Source organism: Rhinichthys klamathensis, unplaced genomic scaffold (assembly GCF_029890125.1).
Source record: "Rhinichthys klamathensis goyatoka isolate OS25496 unplaced genomic scaffold, OSU_Roscu_1.1 h1tg000358l_1, whole genome shotgun sequence".
NCBI lineage: Eukaryota > Metazoa > Chordata > Actinopteri > Cypriniformes > Leuciscidae > Rhinichthys > Rhinichthys klamathensis.
The window spans coordinates 878195-898044 of NW_026606867.1; the positions used below are offsets into that span (position 1 = coordinate 878195).

The 19850-nt window shown below is 38.4% G+C and overlaps 1 protein-coding gene across 7 annotated transcripts in view; it reads right to left on the reverse strand.

The window, feature by feature from the left end:
- kdm6a (lysine (K)-specific demethylase 6A) overlaps positions 1-19850 on the reverse strand; it is an 82856-nt gene that overhangs the window by 39371 nt on the left and 23635 nt on the right. For 4 of the 7 annotated variants that reach the window (XM_056233020.1, XM_056233025.1, XM_056233024.1 and 1 more), the window contains exons 6-7: positions 19057-19101; positions 9608-9728 (exon numbers count right to left, since the gene is read on the reverse strand). In XM_056233020.1, coding sequence (XP_056088995.1) covers positions 9608-9728; positions 19057-19101 — 166 coding nt within the window. The remainder of the gene's footprint in view (positions 1-9607; positions 9729-19056; positions 19102-19850) is intronic. The other 3 variants (XM_056233023.1, XM_056233022.1, XM_056233028.1) reach the window with 1 other exon arrangement.

A 19850-nucleotide genomic window follows, 5' to 3' on the forward strand; every position in this document is an offset into this window, starting at 1 on the left:
ACGAATGTCATTATCGATTAGTTGGTCTGCTTACGTCACGGGGAGCGTTTACTGGTGATTGGTTGAAACAGGCCAATCAGGATGCTCTCTGTCTTACACGCGCTTCATGAGGCACACACGCAAGGTCTCTCTCCCTCCGTTGCTCTGCCGCGCGCTCGCGCTACACGGTTTGGAGCACAGTCTCTTCTGTCTCGCATGCGCGCTCTTGCTTGCGCGCTCAAATCCGGTAGTTTGAACTAATTTGCGAGCCGCTATCAATATGCGGGTGACTTCCAGAACTTCCGGGAGACTTGGGATGTCTGTATTTTGCGTCTCGAGCATCAGGTTGCGCAATCAGTTCGCTCGCAACATAAGTGATGGATTAAAATAGTGCTACCGCAGAAATATTAAATTAACGGTCTTTACAAAGCGAAGCACTAAATATAAAGGCAGTTAATAACAGCAGCAGTAAATTGTTTTTTAGTCACTGTACTCAGTGGTTTTCAGCGAATGTTTGTGCACTAATGTATCATTTTTCCTGTCTTTTTAATCAAGCCTGTTAGCTTGCTGCGTACCTCCATTATGTTCTCTTTATATAGCATTTGTCTACTATTAAGTTTTAATTGTTTTTCAAACGCGATCTACTGCGGCTCTATGTTCACACGCTTGTTTTCGGTCTTTCTATATTTATTTTTACAAATTATCCTTATAATTCAATTAATTTTAAATAAAAATTAAATGAATTATATATTTGAGATGTTTTTAGTTTATATCTTCACATCTGAACAACATGTCTGTAAATTTGTTTTAACAAAAATTGTGTTAAAACAATATGTTGGATAAATGTTTTTTTGTTTTTTTTACATTAATCATGGTTGTCAACTTGCCATCAGCAATTATCATTAAAAACAATGCAAATATTGATATTTGTAAAACTCAATGTGTGGCTTTTGCACTTTTTAAAGTACACTTTTACACATAAATATCCTAATTTAGGGTTTTAGGTAACACTTTATTTTACGGTGTCCTTGTTACATATGTTACATGTACTTACGAGTCGGTGTTTGTGTTTGAAAGCTCCGTCGAATCAATTCATTAATCCTTGATTTTCTTTTTTACCACTCATTTATAAACAAGCACTTTCTATTTTTATATCATGGGAACTTATCCTCGATACTATTCCTTATAAAAAACAATCGGATTGCTTTGATATCGCTACTTAGACCCAACTTTGCGAATCTCGGCTACTAGCCTTTAGTCCGCTAGCATTTCACGCGTGGCCTCGCGCCTATTGACCGTCTGATTTTACACCCGTTTCACTGAAAGGATACAGGTTATATCCAGCATTTCAGTCCTAAATTACTAGTGATATTGGTAGTATCACTACTAATCTACTGTTGTTCATCTGTTATGGCGAACATATCAGATGTGTGTCTAACGTTACCTCTGAGTGCAGGTGAGGACACATTCGAACTCATTTCGGTACGTTTGGAGCTTGAATCGGTGGAGAAACAGATCCGTGGTCTGCTAGAGAGGCAAGCCGAGCTGCGGGATCGGCGATCAGCGCTTGAAACGTCACGCGCCGATGCACACAAGTCAGTGGTTAGTAACTTTTTGACTCCGACTTCGTCCACTCCGTGCGTTTCTCTGCCCAGGAGGACGCGATCATCTCTGGCATCATTCACTCCGGCACCAACCCAACACCATGGACCCTGGGTGATCCCACAGCGGAAGACACGAGCCAGGACCAGAGCAAGAACCTCTCCGCCCCTCCCGGTCTTCGAGATCTCCACCCGGAACCGCTTCTCCCCTCTTCGCGAGTCGGAACGCGACGACGCCGTGATCATCGGCACTTCCATGGTCCGTCATGTCCGTGCTACCTCAGGTAAGGGTAAGGTGCGCACTCACTGCCTTCCTGGTGCTCGTGTTCTTGATGTCGCCGCACAGGTTCCCCAGATCCTGAACGGTGAAGAGCGCGTCGGAGCTGTGGTGCTTCACGCTGGAACAAACGATATCAGGCTACGGCAGACGGAGGTTCTGAAGAAGGACTACAGGAGCCTGATCGAGGCGGTACGCAGCACAGCGCCTGAGGCAACGATCATCGTGTCTGGACCGCTTCCCACGTACCGACAAGGACAGGAAAGGTTCAGTAGATTATTTGCACTAAATGAATGGTTAATGTCATTGTGTAATGAACAAAAACTGCTCTTTGTAAATAATTGGAATCTGTTCTGGGAGCGACCTAGGCTCTACCGTGCTGATGGCCTGCACCCCAGCAGAATCGGAGCGGCTGTTCTGTCGGACAACATCTCCAAGACGTTACACACCGTATGACTAGAAAATCAAATTCCAAATCACAGTCTTTGCTGTGCCAATTTAATTGATATAAGTAGTGTAGAACATTATATAGAAACTGTGTCTATTCCTCGTTTAGTGAGGCCAAATAATAAATCCACTGTAGGATCTAGGAAAAATCTTATTGTAATTAAACCTGAAAATCTAAATATCAGTGAACAAAAACAATTTCTAAAACTAGGTCTTCTAAACATTAGATCGCTCACACCTAAGGCGATTATTGTAAATGAAATGGTCACAGATAATAGCTTCGATGTACTTTGCCTTACTGAAACCTGGCTTAAACCAAACGAGTATTTCGGTCTAAATGAGTCTACCCCGCCAGGATACTGCTATAAGCATGAGCCCCGTCTGATCGGTCGTGGCGGCGGTGTTGCAACAATCTATAGAGATATTCTTAATGTAACTCAGAAAACAGGTCACAGGTTTAATTCGTTTGAAGTACTGGTGCTAAACGTTGCGCTCTTAGATGTAAGAAATAAATCCCTATTATCTCTAGCCTTGGCTACTGTATATAGACCTCCAGGGCCATATGCTGATTTCCTAAAAGAGTTTGCAGACTTTCTCTCAGATCTATTGGTCAATGCCGATAAAGCAATAATTGTTGGAGATTTTAACATACACGTAGATAACACAAACGATGCGTTAGGGACTGCGTTTACAGATTTATTAAACTCCTTTGGGGTCAAGCAGAATGTCAGTGGTCCCACTCATCGTCTAAATCATACACTAGATTTAATTATATCATACGGAACCAATCCAACCGATATAGATATTATACCGCAAAGTGACGATCTCACCGATCATCACATGGTAACTTGTATAATACGCACTGCTGAAATTTGTCATGTTGCGCCACGTTATCGACCAGGCAGAACAATCCTTCCGACCACTATAGATAGATTCTCAAATAGCTTACCTGATCTATCTCAGCTGCTCAGTGAACCCAAACAAACAGATGAACTAGAGGAAATGACTAGCAGTTTGAGCACCATTTTCTCTAGTACATTAGATATTGTTGCACCAATTAGATCAAAAAAGGTTAGAGAGAAAACTAAAGCACCATGGTACAACAGTGCTACGCATGCTATCAAGAGAGAAACTCGTAACCTAGAGCGTAAATGGAAACAAACTAATTTAGAGGTCTTTAGAATCGCGTGGAAAGACAGTATGTCACGTTATAAAAAAGCTCTAAAAGCAGCCAGGGCTGAGCATCTCCGCAAACTAATAGAAAATCACCAAAATAATCCAAGGTTTTTATTTAACACCGTGGCTAGACTAACAAATAAACAGACATCACCCGAGCAAATTATTCCGTTACAGTATAGCTGTAATGATTTTATGAACTACTTCAATGAGAAAATAAAAAGCATCCGAAACACAATTGTAAATGTACAATCCTCTATGGTGTCAAATGATTCAGCCTCAATTATCGCCCCTCAAGAACAACTACACCGCTTTACAACTATAGGACAGGAAGAGCTAAATAAACTTATCATTGCATCTAAACCAACAACATGTTTATTAGATCCAATACCAACTAAATTTCTGAAAGAAGTGTTACCTGTAGTGGAAGAGCCTCTTCTTAATATTATTAACTCGTCTTTATCTTTAGGTCATGTTCCAAAAATATTCAAGCTGGCAGTAATAAAACCTCTCATTAAGAAACCGCAATTAGATCCAAATAACTTAGCAAATTACAGACCGATTTCAAATCTTCCATTTATGTCTAAAATACTAGAAAAGACTGTGTCCGCTCAATTGTGCTCTTTCATGCAAGAAAATGAGATATATGAAAATTTTCAGTCAGGATTCAGACCGCATCATAGCACAGAAACTGCGCTAGTTAAAATTACAAATGATTTACTTTTAGCTTCTGACCAAGGCTGTATCTCAATACTAGTTCTACTCGATCTTAGTGCTGCGTTTGACACTATCGATCATAAAATACTCTTGGATCGACTACAAAACTACACTGGTGTTCAGGGACAGGCATTAAGCTGGTTCAGATCGTATTTATCAGACCGTTACCATTTTGTTTGTTTAAATGGGGAAAAATCGAAGATAACTTCAGTAGACTATGGAGTCCCGCAAGGATCGGTGTTAGGCCCTCTGCTATTCTCAATATATATGCTGCCACTTGGTAATATTATAAGAAAACATGGAATTAATTTCCACTGTTATGCTGATGACACTCAATTATATATTTCATCACGGCCAGATGAAAACACTAACTCATCAAAATTGACAGAGTGTCTTAAAGATATAAAAGGCTGGATGACGCATAATTTCCTGCTACTAAATCCAGATAAAACCGAGGTATTACTTGTTGGTCCAAAAAACTATCCACAAAACCACTTACAATACAACTTTAATATAGAAGGATGTCCTGTTACTTTATCCTCTACGGTAAAAGACCTGGGAGTTATACTAGACCACAACTTGTCTTTCGAAAATCATATTACATATGTTACAAGAACGGCCTTTTTCCATCTTAGAAACATTGCTAAATTACGTAACATGCTATCTGTTTCCGATGCAGAAAAGTTAGTTCATGCATTCATGACCTCGAGACTAGATTACTGTAATGCTTTATTAGCCGGTTGTCCTGCATCCTCAATAAACAAGCTACAGTTAGTGCAAAATGCAGCCGCTAGAGTTCTTACTAGGTCAAGAAAATATGATCATATAACACCGATTCTATCATCTCTGCACTGGTTACCTATCAAGTTCCGTATCAATTACAAAGTACTATTACTGACCTATAAAGCCCTAAATGGTTTAGCTCCTGTGTATTTAATGGACCTTCTATCGCCCTACAATCCATCGCGTTCTTTAAGATCACTAAATTCGAGGCTTCTAGTCATTCCTAGGATATCTAAGTCCACTAAAGGAGGGAGGGCGTTCTCACACTTAGCTCCTAAACTCTGGAATAGCCTTCCTGATATTGTTCGAGGCTCAGACTCGCTGTCCCAGTTTAAAACTAGATTAAAGACGCATCTTTTTAGCCAAGCATTTACATAATGCTTACCTTTTATTATACTGCTGAATCAGATCAAATGCATTTAATACTATAAAACTTGAAGAGACTGTAGGTTATCTGTATAGGTTGCATAGTATTTGCAGTTATTACGTTCCTGTGTATATTGCGTGAATGACGGGTGGTTGGACAGATATTGTGTTGCGGTAGGTAGTATGCCATACGGAACCGTTGTCCACTGAAACTGCCTATTCACGCACCAGTGGGGCTCGACAGCCTTAGTCAACGGGTTGGCGCGTATGGTTGGGTTGCGGAGAGATTGTGAGATTGTGGTTAGGTCTCAGCAGCAGGAGGGATGTAGAGGTCAGTAAGCTGGGCTGAGTTGAGTGGGAGACGGAGGGGGGTGATTTTGGGACGCAAGAGTCACTGTCTTCATGTTTTGTCTTTTACACCTGTGTTATGGAAATCATCATTATGAACAGCAGCTACGCTAATTATTTTCCCTTTGCTTTTCTGCTGTTATCTCGGGACGCGAGTCCCGAGAAAATGGCGTTCGTCAGCTCCAGTTTGTATCCAGCCTCTCACGGAGACTTCAGATGCTCCAACCACAAAGCCTATGAAGTGACGACTCAACACGGGCGATATGGACTCTCTATGGTGGACGGCACTGATCCTCAACAACTCGTCTTAAGACCGGCGTGCATACTTGGACTTCCAAAAAAATACTCTAAATGTTCCGATCCAATCTGACTTGTAATGCTGCCCGAATCATGCACTGTTCTTCCGTTGGCCAGAGGAGAACTGGCCCCCCGACTGAGTCTGGTTTCTCCCAAGGTTTTTTTCTCCATTCTGTCACCTGATGGAGTTTTGGTTCCTTGCCACTGTTGCCTTGGATTTTGGCTTGCTTAGTTGGGGACATTTAACATTTAATATTCAATAATATTATTGATCTGCCTTACTTAAGGTGGACGTTGACGCAATTTCTTTTAGAAACAAACTTTGTTATATTGTTATATTGTTTTTGTTATATTGTTTTCATGTTATCACTGTGAAGCGCTTTGATACAATCTGTATTGTAAAAAGCGCTATATAAATAAAGGTGACTTGACTTGACTTGCTGTAGTAATAACAGTAAATTATGCATAATTACATGCAACTAACCCTCAACCTAATCCTACCCTATTCCTATAGTAAAAGTACATGTAGTTACTTAATATTACTCTGTACTTAAATATATAATTTCACTGTAACAAGGACACCTTAAAATAAAGTGTAACCTGGTTTTATTTAGTCATAATAAACAAAAAATCTAATTGAATTTTTATCCGATTAATCGAAAAAAGAATCGTCCGATTAATCGATTATCAAAATAATCGTTAGTTGCAGCCCTATTATAATGAGAACACTATTGTAATAAAACGTTGTGAATTCTCTGAGTTTAGTTGCCGTTTCAGCGCATTGTTGTGGGAATAGCGCGTCCAGAACAGGGATTAGCCTACTACAACATTATGACCAGCACAAGTTCGATTGTGCATTCACGTCATTTTGTGCAGATAAGTCGTAATATAAAGTTGATGTAAAATAAATATCTGATTAATCTCACATATGATGTGTTTCGTGGATTTAAACAACCTGCCAGAAAAGTTCTTCAGTTTCCCGGTGCTCGTTCTCTTCAGCTTCAGCGCGCGCAGATTAAACAACAATGCAAAACATTAAAAGCTATGATTGGGACTGTCATATAATTATAATTGTATTCACTATTGTAATACATTTGTAAATTCTTTGGGTTTGCATTCTTCAGCAACCGTTGAGTTAATTAACCTTCTAGCAAAGTGATTCGGTTTCACGTTTGTTCTCTTCAGCTTCAGCGCGCGCAGCTCACACAGCAATGTCATTTGAAACAGTAACTAAGCTATCACTGTAATATTAAAAATGTTTAATTTTTTTGAAAAATATTGTGTTATATAATTAATAACTACAATTATTTTGATTCAAATTATTATCATCAACGATATGGTTTAATAGAAATAATTTCCTTATTGTGCGTGCGGAGGCGATTCCATTTTATTGATCCATTTTGTTTCTTTATATGCAGCCCAATGTTATCCAATGACTTGTTTGCATTATTTAGGTATTTTATTTTTTGTTAGGCAATAGATTTTTTGATAACACTTTACAATAAGGTCTCATTTTTTAATGCATTAATTAACAGAGAGCAATAGCCTTTGTTATAGTAGTTAATAAAATATGTTTGTTCATGTTAGTTCACAGTGCATTGACTAATGTTAACAGATACAACTTTCTTAAAAATGTCTTCTAAAATTGTTGGTTCATGCTAACTAATGCTAACTAATGCTAACAAAATTAAACCTTATTATAAAGTGTTACCATTTTTTAATAAAGAAAGTTGCCCATAGAAGTGTAAAATTAATTTTAAAAGTTAAGGAATCTTACACTGGTTCAAACTAGGCTATACTGTATTGTATGTGTTTGATTTATGTTAAAAGTGTTTGAGACAAGGCTTTTAATGGTGAGCCTTTTGTTTATGTATACAGGCTATCAAAGTATATAAACATTTTAATTTAGATTTATCGGCCAATATATCGGTTATCGGCTTTCAAATGTAAAGAATTATCGGTTATCGGTATCGGCCAAAATGTTCAAATCGGTGCATCCCTACTAAATATTGTGCTTTTGTAAAATAAAGAAAACAATCAGGCGCTTTCTGCAGTCTTGGTCTCTGTGAACTTGAGCGGGTCAAAAAATAAACCGAAACTCAGCGTGAACTTTCCTCACAGACATGAGAAATACATCTATCGAAAGCTTGAAATGTGCATTTTTAAATGAACCGATTCAAATGGAAAACAAATATTCTCAGATTATGCTATGAAATGTGTATATAGGTGTGTGCAGTATTCTGCGGAGACACTGATCCGCTCACATGATCTGATAATAATAGCTTTGTAAGACATCATTATTTGGGTAAATGGTCAAAAAATAAATCTGTTCAAATCTGATTCTGTTGCAAATAACTGAATAAAGAATAATACATTGATATTTAATATTAATATATTTTCTGTCCAATTTTAGTGTGTTACTTTCGATAAAAGTGTGGTTATTTTAATTTATTTTTCTAAATTCAGTATCATTAAAATTATTGAATTTAATTTTAAAGTCTAATATTAATACAATTATACAAAAAAAAAAGCAAAAAAAAAAAAGTTTCAGTTTTCAGCCAAGTGCATCCAGAATTTTCAGTTTCGCCCAGATTTTTCATTTTGGTCCATCTCTAATAACTAATTAAATTAATGCATTAAATCGACAGCCCTAATAATAATGCAATACAATAATATAATATAATATAATATAATAAAATAAATGTAATATTATTTATATTATATTTATTAATATTTCAGAATTATTATTATTATTAATAATAATAATAATAATAATAATAATAACAACACTTATTATTTTCATTTTACAGAACAACAGTAAAATATAAACGATTCTCATATGAATGTTGAGTTCCCAAATGCAAATGCACTTGCAGGTGCAGAATAGCATTTATTCTGAATCGAAACTGAAAACACAGTGCTGTTACGGTACTCTCAAACATGCAGCACATCAGACAATAAATTTACATAATTACATCAGAACTGTTGCGATGTGATGAGCGCACTAAGCCATATCACATTCTCACCACCAAGCAACAAATTTCATTTAAAAAAAAAAAAGTTACCGGGCAACTGCGAAGTAACCGTTTCAACGACGATTTTAACTCGCATTTGATGCTTTGAACCATGGCTAACATACTAATCGTGTCCCGCAGATGGTTAGATCCCGCCATGAGTTGTTAGAAGCAATCTATGCATGAAATAAATGTATTAGAAAAATGTAACATTTTGCAGTTAATTTAGTAATTCTTTAAGGCCATTTTGTGATTTCAAACATCGTACAGTAACCTGCACTTCCCCCCTCCTCCCCAACCAAGAGATTCTCTTTCTCGGAAATACGCAGCTCTCATGGGTCATCATTTTTCAGGGTGGAAAAATACTGTAATCTGTATAAATACGGAAAAATCACATCTCTACCAGAATTATAAAATGTATACATATTTAGAAACTGTAGCTTTAGCTCCAACAGTAGAGCACGGTGCTAGAGACGCCAAGGTCATGGTTCGATTCCCAGGGAATGCAATTGATAAAATGTAAATAAAGTTGCTTTGGATAAGTGTCTGCAAAACGCATAAATGTAATATAGAGGGGGAGGCAGAGCTGTTAATAGACATACCTTGAGGCTTGACTCATAATTTGTGTTGACTTTAAACATCAGGCCGAGTCGTAGATGGATCTCCTTGGCTCTTGAGAAGCTGGGGTCAATGTAAAGCACCTCCTGAAATGCCTTTATTGCCCTGCGAAAGACAAAAACAACAACAAAAGAAACCTTAAGGAAGGACAACCTTAAATTTGTTCATGTGTACACAATTTGAATTTAAATGTGCAATGAATACATAAAAGCAGCAAAAAGACAAATTAAATGGTCCATGTGCTTTAAAAAGAAAAGCTAGCAGCAGAAGCATCATTGCCATGGAAAGGCTAGTGAAACATTTGTGCCGCAAGTTGACACTTTTGTAACCCATCTCCCTCTATAATAGAGACAATATTGTGTGTAAATAAAATATATCACAACATTAACTTATTTATTGAACTATTGTATATAACCAATATCACATTTGCACATGTGCTATTTGATAGAAAAACAACACTCGTGTGATATTGTAGTTGCTGCTTGTGTGATATTGCTTAACTAGATCATAGGCTTGCTGCGATAGTGTTACATGGTGTTCAGCCATGTTTTGGTTCCTTGGCAAGTTTTGGTTCCTTGCCACTGTCGCCTTGCTTTTGGCTTGCTTAGTTGGGGATATTTAATATTCAACAATATTATTGAACTGTGTTGTACTACTTTCATGTTATCACTGTGAAGCTGCTTTGATGCAATCTGTATTGTGAAAAGCGCTATATAAATAAATGTGACTTGACTTGACTTGACTTCAGCCGCACACCTATTACATCACTTGCCCACCGTGGCACCGCCCCCCACCATCGTTTAGATTTTTTTAAAGCAATGAAAATCATTCAGATCAGTTAGAGAACAGACACTATAATTAATATATATATATATATATATATATATATATATATATATATATATATATATATATATATATATATATATATATATATATACACTCACCGGCCACTTTATTAGGTACACCTGTCCAACTGCTCGTTAACACTTAATTTCTAAGCAGCCAATCACATGGCGGCAACTCAGTGCATTTAGGCATGTAGACATGGTCAAGACAATCTCCTGCAGTTCAAACCGAGCATCAGTATGGGGAAGAAAGTTGATTTGAGTGACTTTGAACGTGGCATGATTGTTGGTGCCAGAAGGGCTGGTCTGAGTATTTCAGAAACTGCTAATCTACTGGGATTTTCACGCACAACCATCTCTAGGGTTTACAGAGAATGGTCCGAAAAAGAAAAAACATCCAGTGAGCAGCAGTTCTGTGGGCGGAAATGCCTTGTTGATGCCAGAGGTCAGAGGAGAATGGCCAGACTGGTTCGAGCTGATAGAAGGGCAACAGTGACTGAAATAACCACTCGTTACAACCGAGGTATGCAGCAAAGCATTTGTGAAGCCACAACACGCACAACCTTGAGGCGGATGGGCTACAACAGCAGAAGACTCCACCGGGTACCACTCATCTCCACTACAAATAGGAAAAAGAGGCTACAATTTGCAAGAGCTCACCAAAATTGAACAGTTGAAGACTGGAAAAATGTTGCCTGGTCTGATGAGTCTCAATTTCTGTTGAGACATTCAGATGTTAGAGTCAGAATTTGGCGTAAACAGAATGAGAACATGGAACCATCATGCCTTGTTACCACTGTGCAGGCTGGTGGTGGTGGTGTAATGGTGTGGGGGATGTTTTCCTGGCACACTTTAGGCCCCTTGGTGCCAATTGGGCATCGTTTAAATGCCACGGCCTACCTGAGCATTGTTTCTGACCATGTCCATCCCTTTATGGCCACCATGTACCCATCCTCTGATGGCTACTTCCACCATGTCACAAAGCTCTAATCATTTCAAATTGGTTTCTTGAACATGACAATGAGTTCACTGTACTAAAATGGCCTCCACAGTCACCAGATCTCAACCCAATAGAGCATCTTTGGGATGTGGTGGAACGGGAGATTCGCATCATGGATGTGCAGCCGACAAATCTGCGGCAACTGTGTGATGCCATCATGTCAATATGGACCAAACTCCCTGAGGAATGCTTCCAGCACCTTGTTGAATCTATGCCACGAAGAATTGAGGCAGTTCTGAAGGCAAAAGGGGGTCCAACCCGTTACTAGCATGGGGTACCTAATAAAGTGGCCGGTGAGTGTATATGCATGTATGACATTCAAATTTATAATAACCAGAGTGCCACACACACACAGTGAACCATAACACATGATCTCCACCTCTGACAGATATTGCAACACGTGGTCGGCTCACAGCAGTGGGCTTTGCTTGCTTATACAGTATCTGCTCAGGCAAACAGAGGGTGTTTTTACTGAACCACAGCCCAATGAACTCAATGGCCCCAATCCCCCCTCCTCTCTGCAGAGCACTGCAGTGCGTGAGAGCCCTGCTGCATGACAGAACGAAAGCTTTATCATCATTTCTTTATTGCTCGCACATGAGCTGCAGCTATATGAGACTATCTGGCAGGCAATCAAAAAGATCACTAAATATGAAATTCAAGTGTCAATTAGATCAAGTAGTATGTCTGGCTTCATAAAACGAAATACAAAACACAAGCCAATCTGAGCCCATCGTTTATCGATATAAAACTGACAGGTTTGTTATTTCAAACTGTAAAAAAGCTTTTTTTTTGTGCTGGAGAAAGTTCTGTTAGCATTCAATTTCAGCTCAGTGGCAAGAACCCACAGAAGTTTGCCATTATAAATGGACCATCTTTGCATAGGCAATTCGTTTCAGAGAGTGAAAACAATGCAACAGGAGCATGTTGGAGGCTTGATCTGAACAAGATGTGAAACGTCTCTGGTTTTGTATGCAAAAATAATTATTGAGCTAGCCATTTGGTTTCAGTTTCTATCGGCTCTTAAACAGAGACACACAAACGGTTAATGAAATCAAATTTTTTTTAATAATCAACACTCAAATAAACAGTTGAATTTTTTTTTTGAAATATGTATATATACACATTGAAAAACCTAATAAACACTTAGGCAGGCGAGAAGTGGTTTCCATGGGACAGCATTTCTGTCCCAAGTTGAGACACTCTCACACTGTACCCCTTCTTTTAATACACCTTAGACACTACACATAACATTAAGAAAAACAAATTAGGAGAAAACTGAGGAGATGTGGGGGAGGGTTATCTTATAATATCTTATTATAGTATCTTTTATTTTTGGAGAGTGCTGACAATGCTAATTGTTACATAGGAGGAAAGATGGAAATAAGAAAAAAAAAAAATTTGACTAATACAATGTTGGCAGTATGATGGTAGTGAGGAGTGGTGGTGGTGATGGTAATGATGATGGTAATAAATAATAAATGGTTACTTTGCTTATGCATACACACACACACATACACACACCGGCCACTTTATTAGGTACCCCATGCTAGTAACGGGTTGGACCCCCTTTTGCCTTCAGAACTGCCTCAATTCTTTGTGGCATAGATTCAACAAGGTGCTGGAAGCATTCCTCAGGGAGTTTGGTCCATATTGACATGATGGCATCACACAGTTGCCGCAGATTTGTCGGCTGCACATCCATGATGCGAATCTCCCGTTCCACCACATCCCAAAGATGCTCTATTGGGTTGAGATCTGGTGACTGTGGAGGCCATTTTAGTACAGTGAACTCATTGTCATGTTCAAGAAACCAATTTGAAATGATTAGAGCTTTGTGACATGGTGGAAGTAGCCATCAGAGGATGGGTACATGGTGGCCATAAAGGGATGGACATGGTCAGAAACAATGCTCAGGTAGGCCGTGGCATTTAAACGATGCCCAATTGGCACCAAGGGGCCTAAAGTGTGCCAGGAAAACATCCCCCACACCATTACACCACCACCACCAGCCTGCACAGTGGTAACAAGGCATGATGGTTCCATGTTCTCATTCTGTTTACGCCAAATTCTGACTCTAACATCTGAATGTTTCAACAGAAATCGAGACTCATCAGACCAGGCAACATTTTTTCAGTCTTCAACTGTTCAATTTTGGTGAGCTCTTGCAAATTGTAGCCTCTTTTTCCTATTTGTAGTGGAGATGAGTGGTACCCGGTGGAGTCTTCTGCTGTTGTAGCCCATCCGCCTCAAGGTTGTGCGTGTTGTGGCTTCACAAATGCTTTGCTGCATACCTCGGTTGTAACGAGTGGTTATTTCAGTCACTGTTGCCCTTCTATCAGCTCGAACCAGTCTGGCCATTCTCCTCTGACCTCTGGCATCAACAAGGCATTTCCGCCCACAGAACTGCCGCTCACTGGATGTTTTTTCTTTTTCGGACCATTCTCTGTAAACCCTAGAGATGGTTGTGCGTGAAAATCCCAGTAGATTAGCAGTTTCTGAAATACTCAGACCAGCCCTTCTGGCACCAACAATCATGCCACGTTCAAAGTCACTCAAATCACCTTTCTTCCCCATACTGATGCTCGGTTTGAACTGCAGGAGATTGTCTTGACCATGTCTACATGCCTAAATGCACTGAGTTCCCGCCATGTGATTGGCTGCTTAGAAATTAAGTGTTAACGAGCAGTTGGACAGGTGTACCTAATAAAGTGGCCGGTGAGTGTACACATACACAAACACAATCACCCACACATTTACACACGTATTTCACTTCTGGAATTATGGAATTACTAGATTGTTCGTTACTGCACTATTTTGGTCTGTATGTCTGTCTGTAAAAAAAAAAAAAAAAAAAAAAAATTTGAACATGAGAGTTCTTATATCAACTTTTTAATAATAGAATTATGTATGCAACGGATCGCAGTGGATTCATGATGCGTATGGACCCATGACGCGTATGGACCAAGCCCCACACTTCGGCACGCATGCGATTCTCGGATTAATTGCTTGCTAAGTTTAACAATTATAGAGTGACAGCTTATCATTTGCACATGTTTTATCTTGCCAATTTACACATTCAGGGGATTTTGAACCATTCAAGTGCATGAAGAGGCGATAGAGAACTCTATTTGGTACCCACGCGCTGTTATCTGTGTGCACAGCTGCGCACACACAGAGAGGGGCGTGTTTCAAAGAGTATGAAAACACCTAATTGATTCTTCTTTTGTGTCTCCTTGTGCTAGAACGGACACATACACACAAAACTGTTAAAATACCAGTCTCAGCAAGTATTCTCGTAATCACAGTCGGTTATGTATTAAATGAATGCAAACAGTTGAGAAAGAAATCGAATGTGTATCATTTATATTGGATCTTTGCTGGGTTTTGCGCGGATTTTTTTATATTGGTCTTAAAGTGACAGCAAGCAACCTATCCTGCTGTTCTTATTATTACTGACTGTTCACTTGTCTTTAATATTTTTTTTTACTTTATTGTGGGCTATAAGTAATAAATGAAAAGCAAAGTATATTTAACAAAATGCTGCTTTATAGAGTATTTTTTTCTAGCCAACTAACAATATCGCCATATTAAAAATCGTTAAAGGTGTAAAAAAAAAAAAAAAAAAAAAAAATCGCAATGTGTAAAAATGTTGAGTATCTATTAACAAACGCAATATGACATCCATAACTATGTTTTCAGTGGTGTATAAAGTGTAATAAACCGTAATGTTTTTATTACCTTAGAATGAGACATTTATATCTACATAACCGCGGGCACCCCCTTCTATGAAGGTCGACATATTGTGACGTCATGTTTCTACAGTAGCCGACAGCGAACCAACAGCGCTACAGAGCGCGTTTCGTCACTACCTTGAAAGAGAAGCAGCAGAAAGCTAGAAGCTAGCCATAAACACCGTGAGTAGTGACTCTTCCCTTGTCAGTGGTGTAAAATATGTAGTTGGATTGTTTCATGTAACTTAGTTCTTCTCCCTCGCTGTGTTATGGCTTTGCTATGTGGGGATAAATGTGCTGGTTACGTTCGTGAGACAGCTGATTAGTACTCGTCATTGACCGTAAAACAGTAACGTTACAGGAATCACCAACCTGTCGATCGTCGTCGACAAGTCGATCTTGGAAGCATTTTAAGATGATCGCGAAGAGTTTTCAAAATCAGAGGAAAAAAGCCTATTGTGTGTAGTAAATGGTGTCTAGGGGATGTGGAGGCGCGCGCGCTGTTACAATCATGTCATTTTTGCCGCGCACACCTTTGGGCTCATGCGGACGCGTCAAGTATAAACAATGCTTTACGCTTTAACCAGCTCAGCCACAGTAACAGCTCATATTTAGCCAGCTAAACTTTTACTACCCTGTTAGAAAAAATATATAGTTGCATAGTTTCATGTGGTTCTTCTCCCTCGCTGTATTATGGGTTTGCTATGTGGGGAGAAATGTGCTGGTTACGTTTGTGAGACAATCAGCTGATTACTATTATTATATTATATATTAAGACCCTTGATCCTCACCTGACTATGGCTTTGTAAACTTTATCCATGATGTGGTTTATAATGGACTGTGGTACAGAAACAGTGACAATGTTACACACTCTTGGCTTACTCTGGCTATTCTCTGCTGTCTCCAGACGACGATATAATTGTCCCGTTTTAGCCACCGTAGCTTCTTCGAAAGCGAGGGGTGAGCAGTGGGCTGAGCCCTTAGAGCAACTCGCAACCGAACCGCTAGATGTCGCTAAAAATCACACACTGCACCTTTAAAACAACATTTATCCTTTGAATTTATCTATTTAAAAAAAATATATATATATATAACATTTCTAATTGATAAATTCTTGGAATACTTGGTATTTTAACAGTTTTGTGTGTGTCTGTTGTAGCACAAGGAGACACAAATGAAGAATCAATTAGGTGTTTTCATACTCTTTAAAGGGATACTCCACTCAAAAATGAAAATTCTGTCATCATTTACTCACCCTCAAGTTGTTGCAAACCTGTATGAGTTTCTTTCTTCTGCTGAACACAAAGGAAGATATTTTGAAGAACGATTGGAACCAAACAGTTGTGGGGCACCATTGACTTCCATACTAGAAAAAAAAAAATACTATGGAAGTCAATGGTGCCCCACAACTGTTTGGTTCCAATCGTTCTTCAAAAAAAATCTTCCTTTGTGTTCAGCAGAAGAAAAAACTCATGAGTTGCGTATTTGCGCTAAACATAGAAACAGGCCAAATTGGCTAGTGATTTGACAGTGTTACCCGCCAAAGTTCATTTTTACCCGCATTTGGCAGGTTGGAGGGTGTTAATTTCAATCCCTGAATGTTGCACGCCTGTTTGTCATTGTGCACGAAACTTCACGCCAATAAATCATCCGAAATATTGCTGACTTGTGCGCTTCTCAAGCGTACTCTTTACGTTCATCCTAATTTTTTCGTTTGTTTGTTTATTTTTAGTTAATTTGTTAGTTGTCCGTGGATTTGCTATATTTGGTGTTGAAAATGGAAACGTCTTTAGACATCGATTCAATGAACACTTATGTCTCAAATCGAACAGGATTTTTCCACAAAAGTGACAGCCCTAATATATATACTTGCTATGTGTACTGTGCTAGACTAACTGGGACTGGTCACAACACTTGTATATTGTTACCCTATTGTTGGTTTGATTACTTCTATTGTTCTCCACATTTGTAAGTCGCTTTGGATAAAAGTGTCAGCTAAATGATTAAATGTAAATTTCAGTATAAAATTGACAGAATTGGAAAGTTGAAACTGTTTCAAGTTAAAAAAAAACACAAAGATTGTTGCGGGTTTTGGTTTGCATGCACGCTAGAAATGTTTAGTGAAGTGTTGTTAACACAGAAAACAGAATATACTAAAAGATCGTTCTTGAGATTTAAGAATTCACATCAGTATATTCAATGTCAACCAATCCCTGGAGTCCACACAGCTGACACGTTTAACTGTTGTACTTTATCCACATTGTGTGGCGTTAACAAATCGTAACTGTTTCGGTCAATTTCAATCCTACAAAACCATTTCGGCCCCGAAACCTAAAATTGCTGTTTTGGCCACAGAAATGTAATTGCATTCCTAGTTTCACAGAAATAATTTTTATTTGCATTTGGATTTGTATGCAGGATAACTGATCTGCTAAAAAGGAATAGATGCAACAACTAATGACTTATTAAACAAGAAGTCATTCGTTCTAGCAGTCCAAAACTCATGCCACAACCAACCCAGCATATAACCAGTAGCAAGCTAATCAAACTTCAGTTATCTCCATTACAATTTACAAAATACCAAAAATAGAAAATTGAAAGGCAAACAAGAATACTTTAACAACAAACAAAATCCAAAGAACATATTTGCAATCATCTTTTAGATCATACACAAACAAAATCTGACCAGAACATCTTCTTATAGTATGGACATATCTGCCTGACTTCACGTCTCTCAACCTTATTGGACTTTAAGACCCCTGAATTACTGCAAGCAAGTTTATTTACTGAGCCTGTATAAGAAAGGAAAATCCCCAATGCTGAGCGAGTGGGCAAGAATGAGAGAGAGAGAAAATGTGAAGCAGGTCATTTAAGTTTCCTGCTCAGGAATCTAAAGGCAGGGGAAGATTACCTCATCACCAGCTACTAGCATGCAAGAAGTGGTGACTGGGTCAAGTTCTCTACAGTCACTGCACACTGAAATTAATGATTTAAGTAACAGACAATATAACCTACAGGACAAAAATGTGACAAAGCAGTTCAGACCTTAAATGAGTAATTGATTCAGGGATCTGAAAGGTACATGGGGTCAAAAGAGACAACTAAAAGGAATGTTCCAGATTCGTTCTACCAACAGCATTTGTGGCAAGCTGTAGATTGGCATAAAAAAAGAAGCATTTTATGGGGAAAGACAGCACCAGAAAAAAAGTTTAATCCCAAAACTTATATGGAAATGAGAATGTACTGAAATGTGTCGATGTGCGATCAGTGCGAGACATGTTGATGTGCGAGACATGTTGGCTATATGAGACTAGCAGTAAGCTAGATCAACATTAGAATGACATACTGATCATATGCTAACATTTCATCATGTTGAGCTATATAACATTGATTCGTTTATAGTAAAAGCGGAAACCAGGGATAACGCGGATATTACGTCATTGACAGGCGACAAGTGACGGGCACCATTTAAAATTGTGAATTTCTCTGAATTTACAAATTCTTGGAAACATTTAGGATAATGTAAGTACACAATTGAAAGAAATTTATAGGCTAACACTGTGCAAGTGTTTTTTGGATATTTTGATACAAAATTCTTATATATTGTACCTTTAATGTGTTAATGTTGACACCCCTAATATTAACATTAAAAAAATCATACATACTTCACCTTTAAAGATGAAGATGCTTTATTTCTATCATCTATCAACACATTCCTTTTTATCCGATATACAGATCAATGTCCTTCCACATATGCCAAGTTAACGCAATTCCTGCTGCTAAAGCAAGCTGAACAATTCTACAGAGCATGTCTGAGGCATACCCTTACAAAACCAACATGGTATGCCTACCTTCTCTGTCCAGAATGGGCATCTGAGGGGGTGCGCTGCACTGCCCTAAGACAAGAAAAGAGGGGACCTCCAGTAGTAAATATCACAACATACCATCTGTACATACATTTGCCAAATCAATACAAATGTCCTATTTAATTTCATAGATGGTACAATAATATATATATTAAATTGACCATAAAAAGCTATTGGGGAGGGGGAAAAAACTTGACTGATTCATGAATGAGGGAATGTGATGCTTTTCCCATTATCTTTTAAGACCCAGACCTCCATTGAGTAATGGCACAAGATCACCAGCTGAACACAATAATGGTCTTGGGCAGATCTCAAATGTAACCTAAAATGCACCAGACTAGAAACAATTTATTCATATACTTATAAATCCTCAATATTTGAAAGAAAAAAACCCTGGCATAAACTAGTAAAGTATAGACAACTGCGCGGAACAAAAAAACATGAGGCAGGGGCAGGCATTAAACTTGTTCAATAAAAATCTGCATCCCCCCCCCAAAAAATACCTAGATCTCAAATGGTATAGTAACATGTACAGATATTGTCCATGTGTAATACATACTGCATGTTTTAAAAACAATCCTGAGCCCGTTTTATGTTCAACTTAACTAGTATTTTATAACTGTCTATCCATTGCAATTTTTTTCAGCACCTTGTGCCACAAGTGTTGCAATTTTAGGCTTCAAATGAAAGAAGCAAGGACAGAGAAGGTCAAACCATAAATGAATCAAGTCCATAATAACTTTGTTTATACATATACAATATCAAACAACAACAACAGA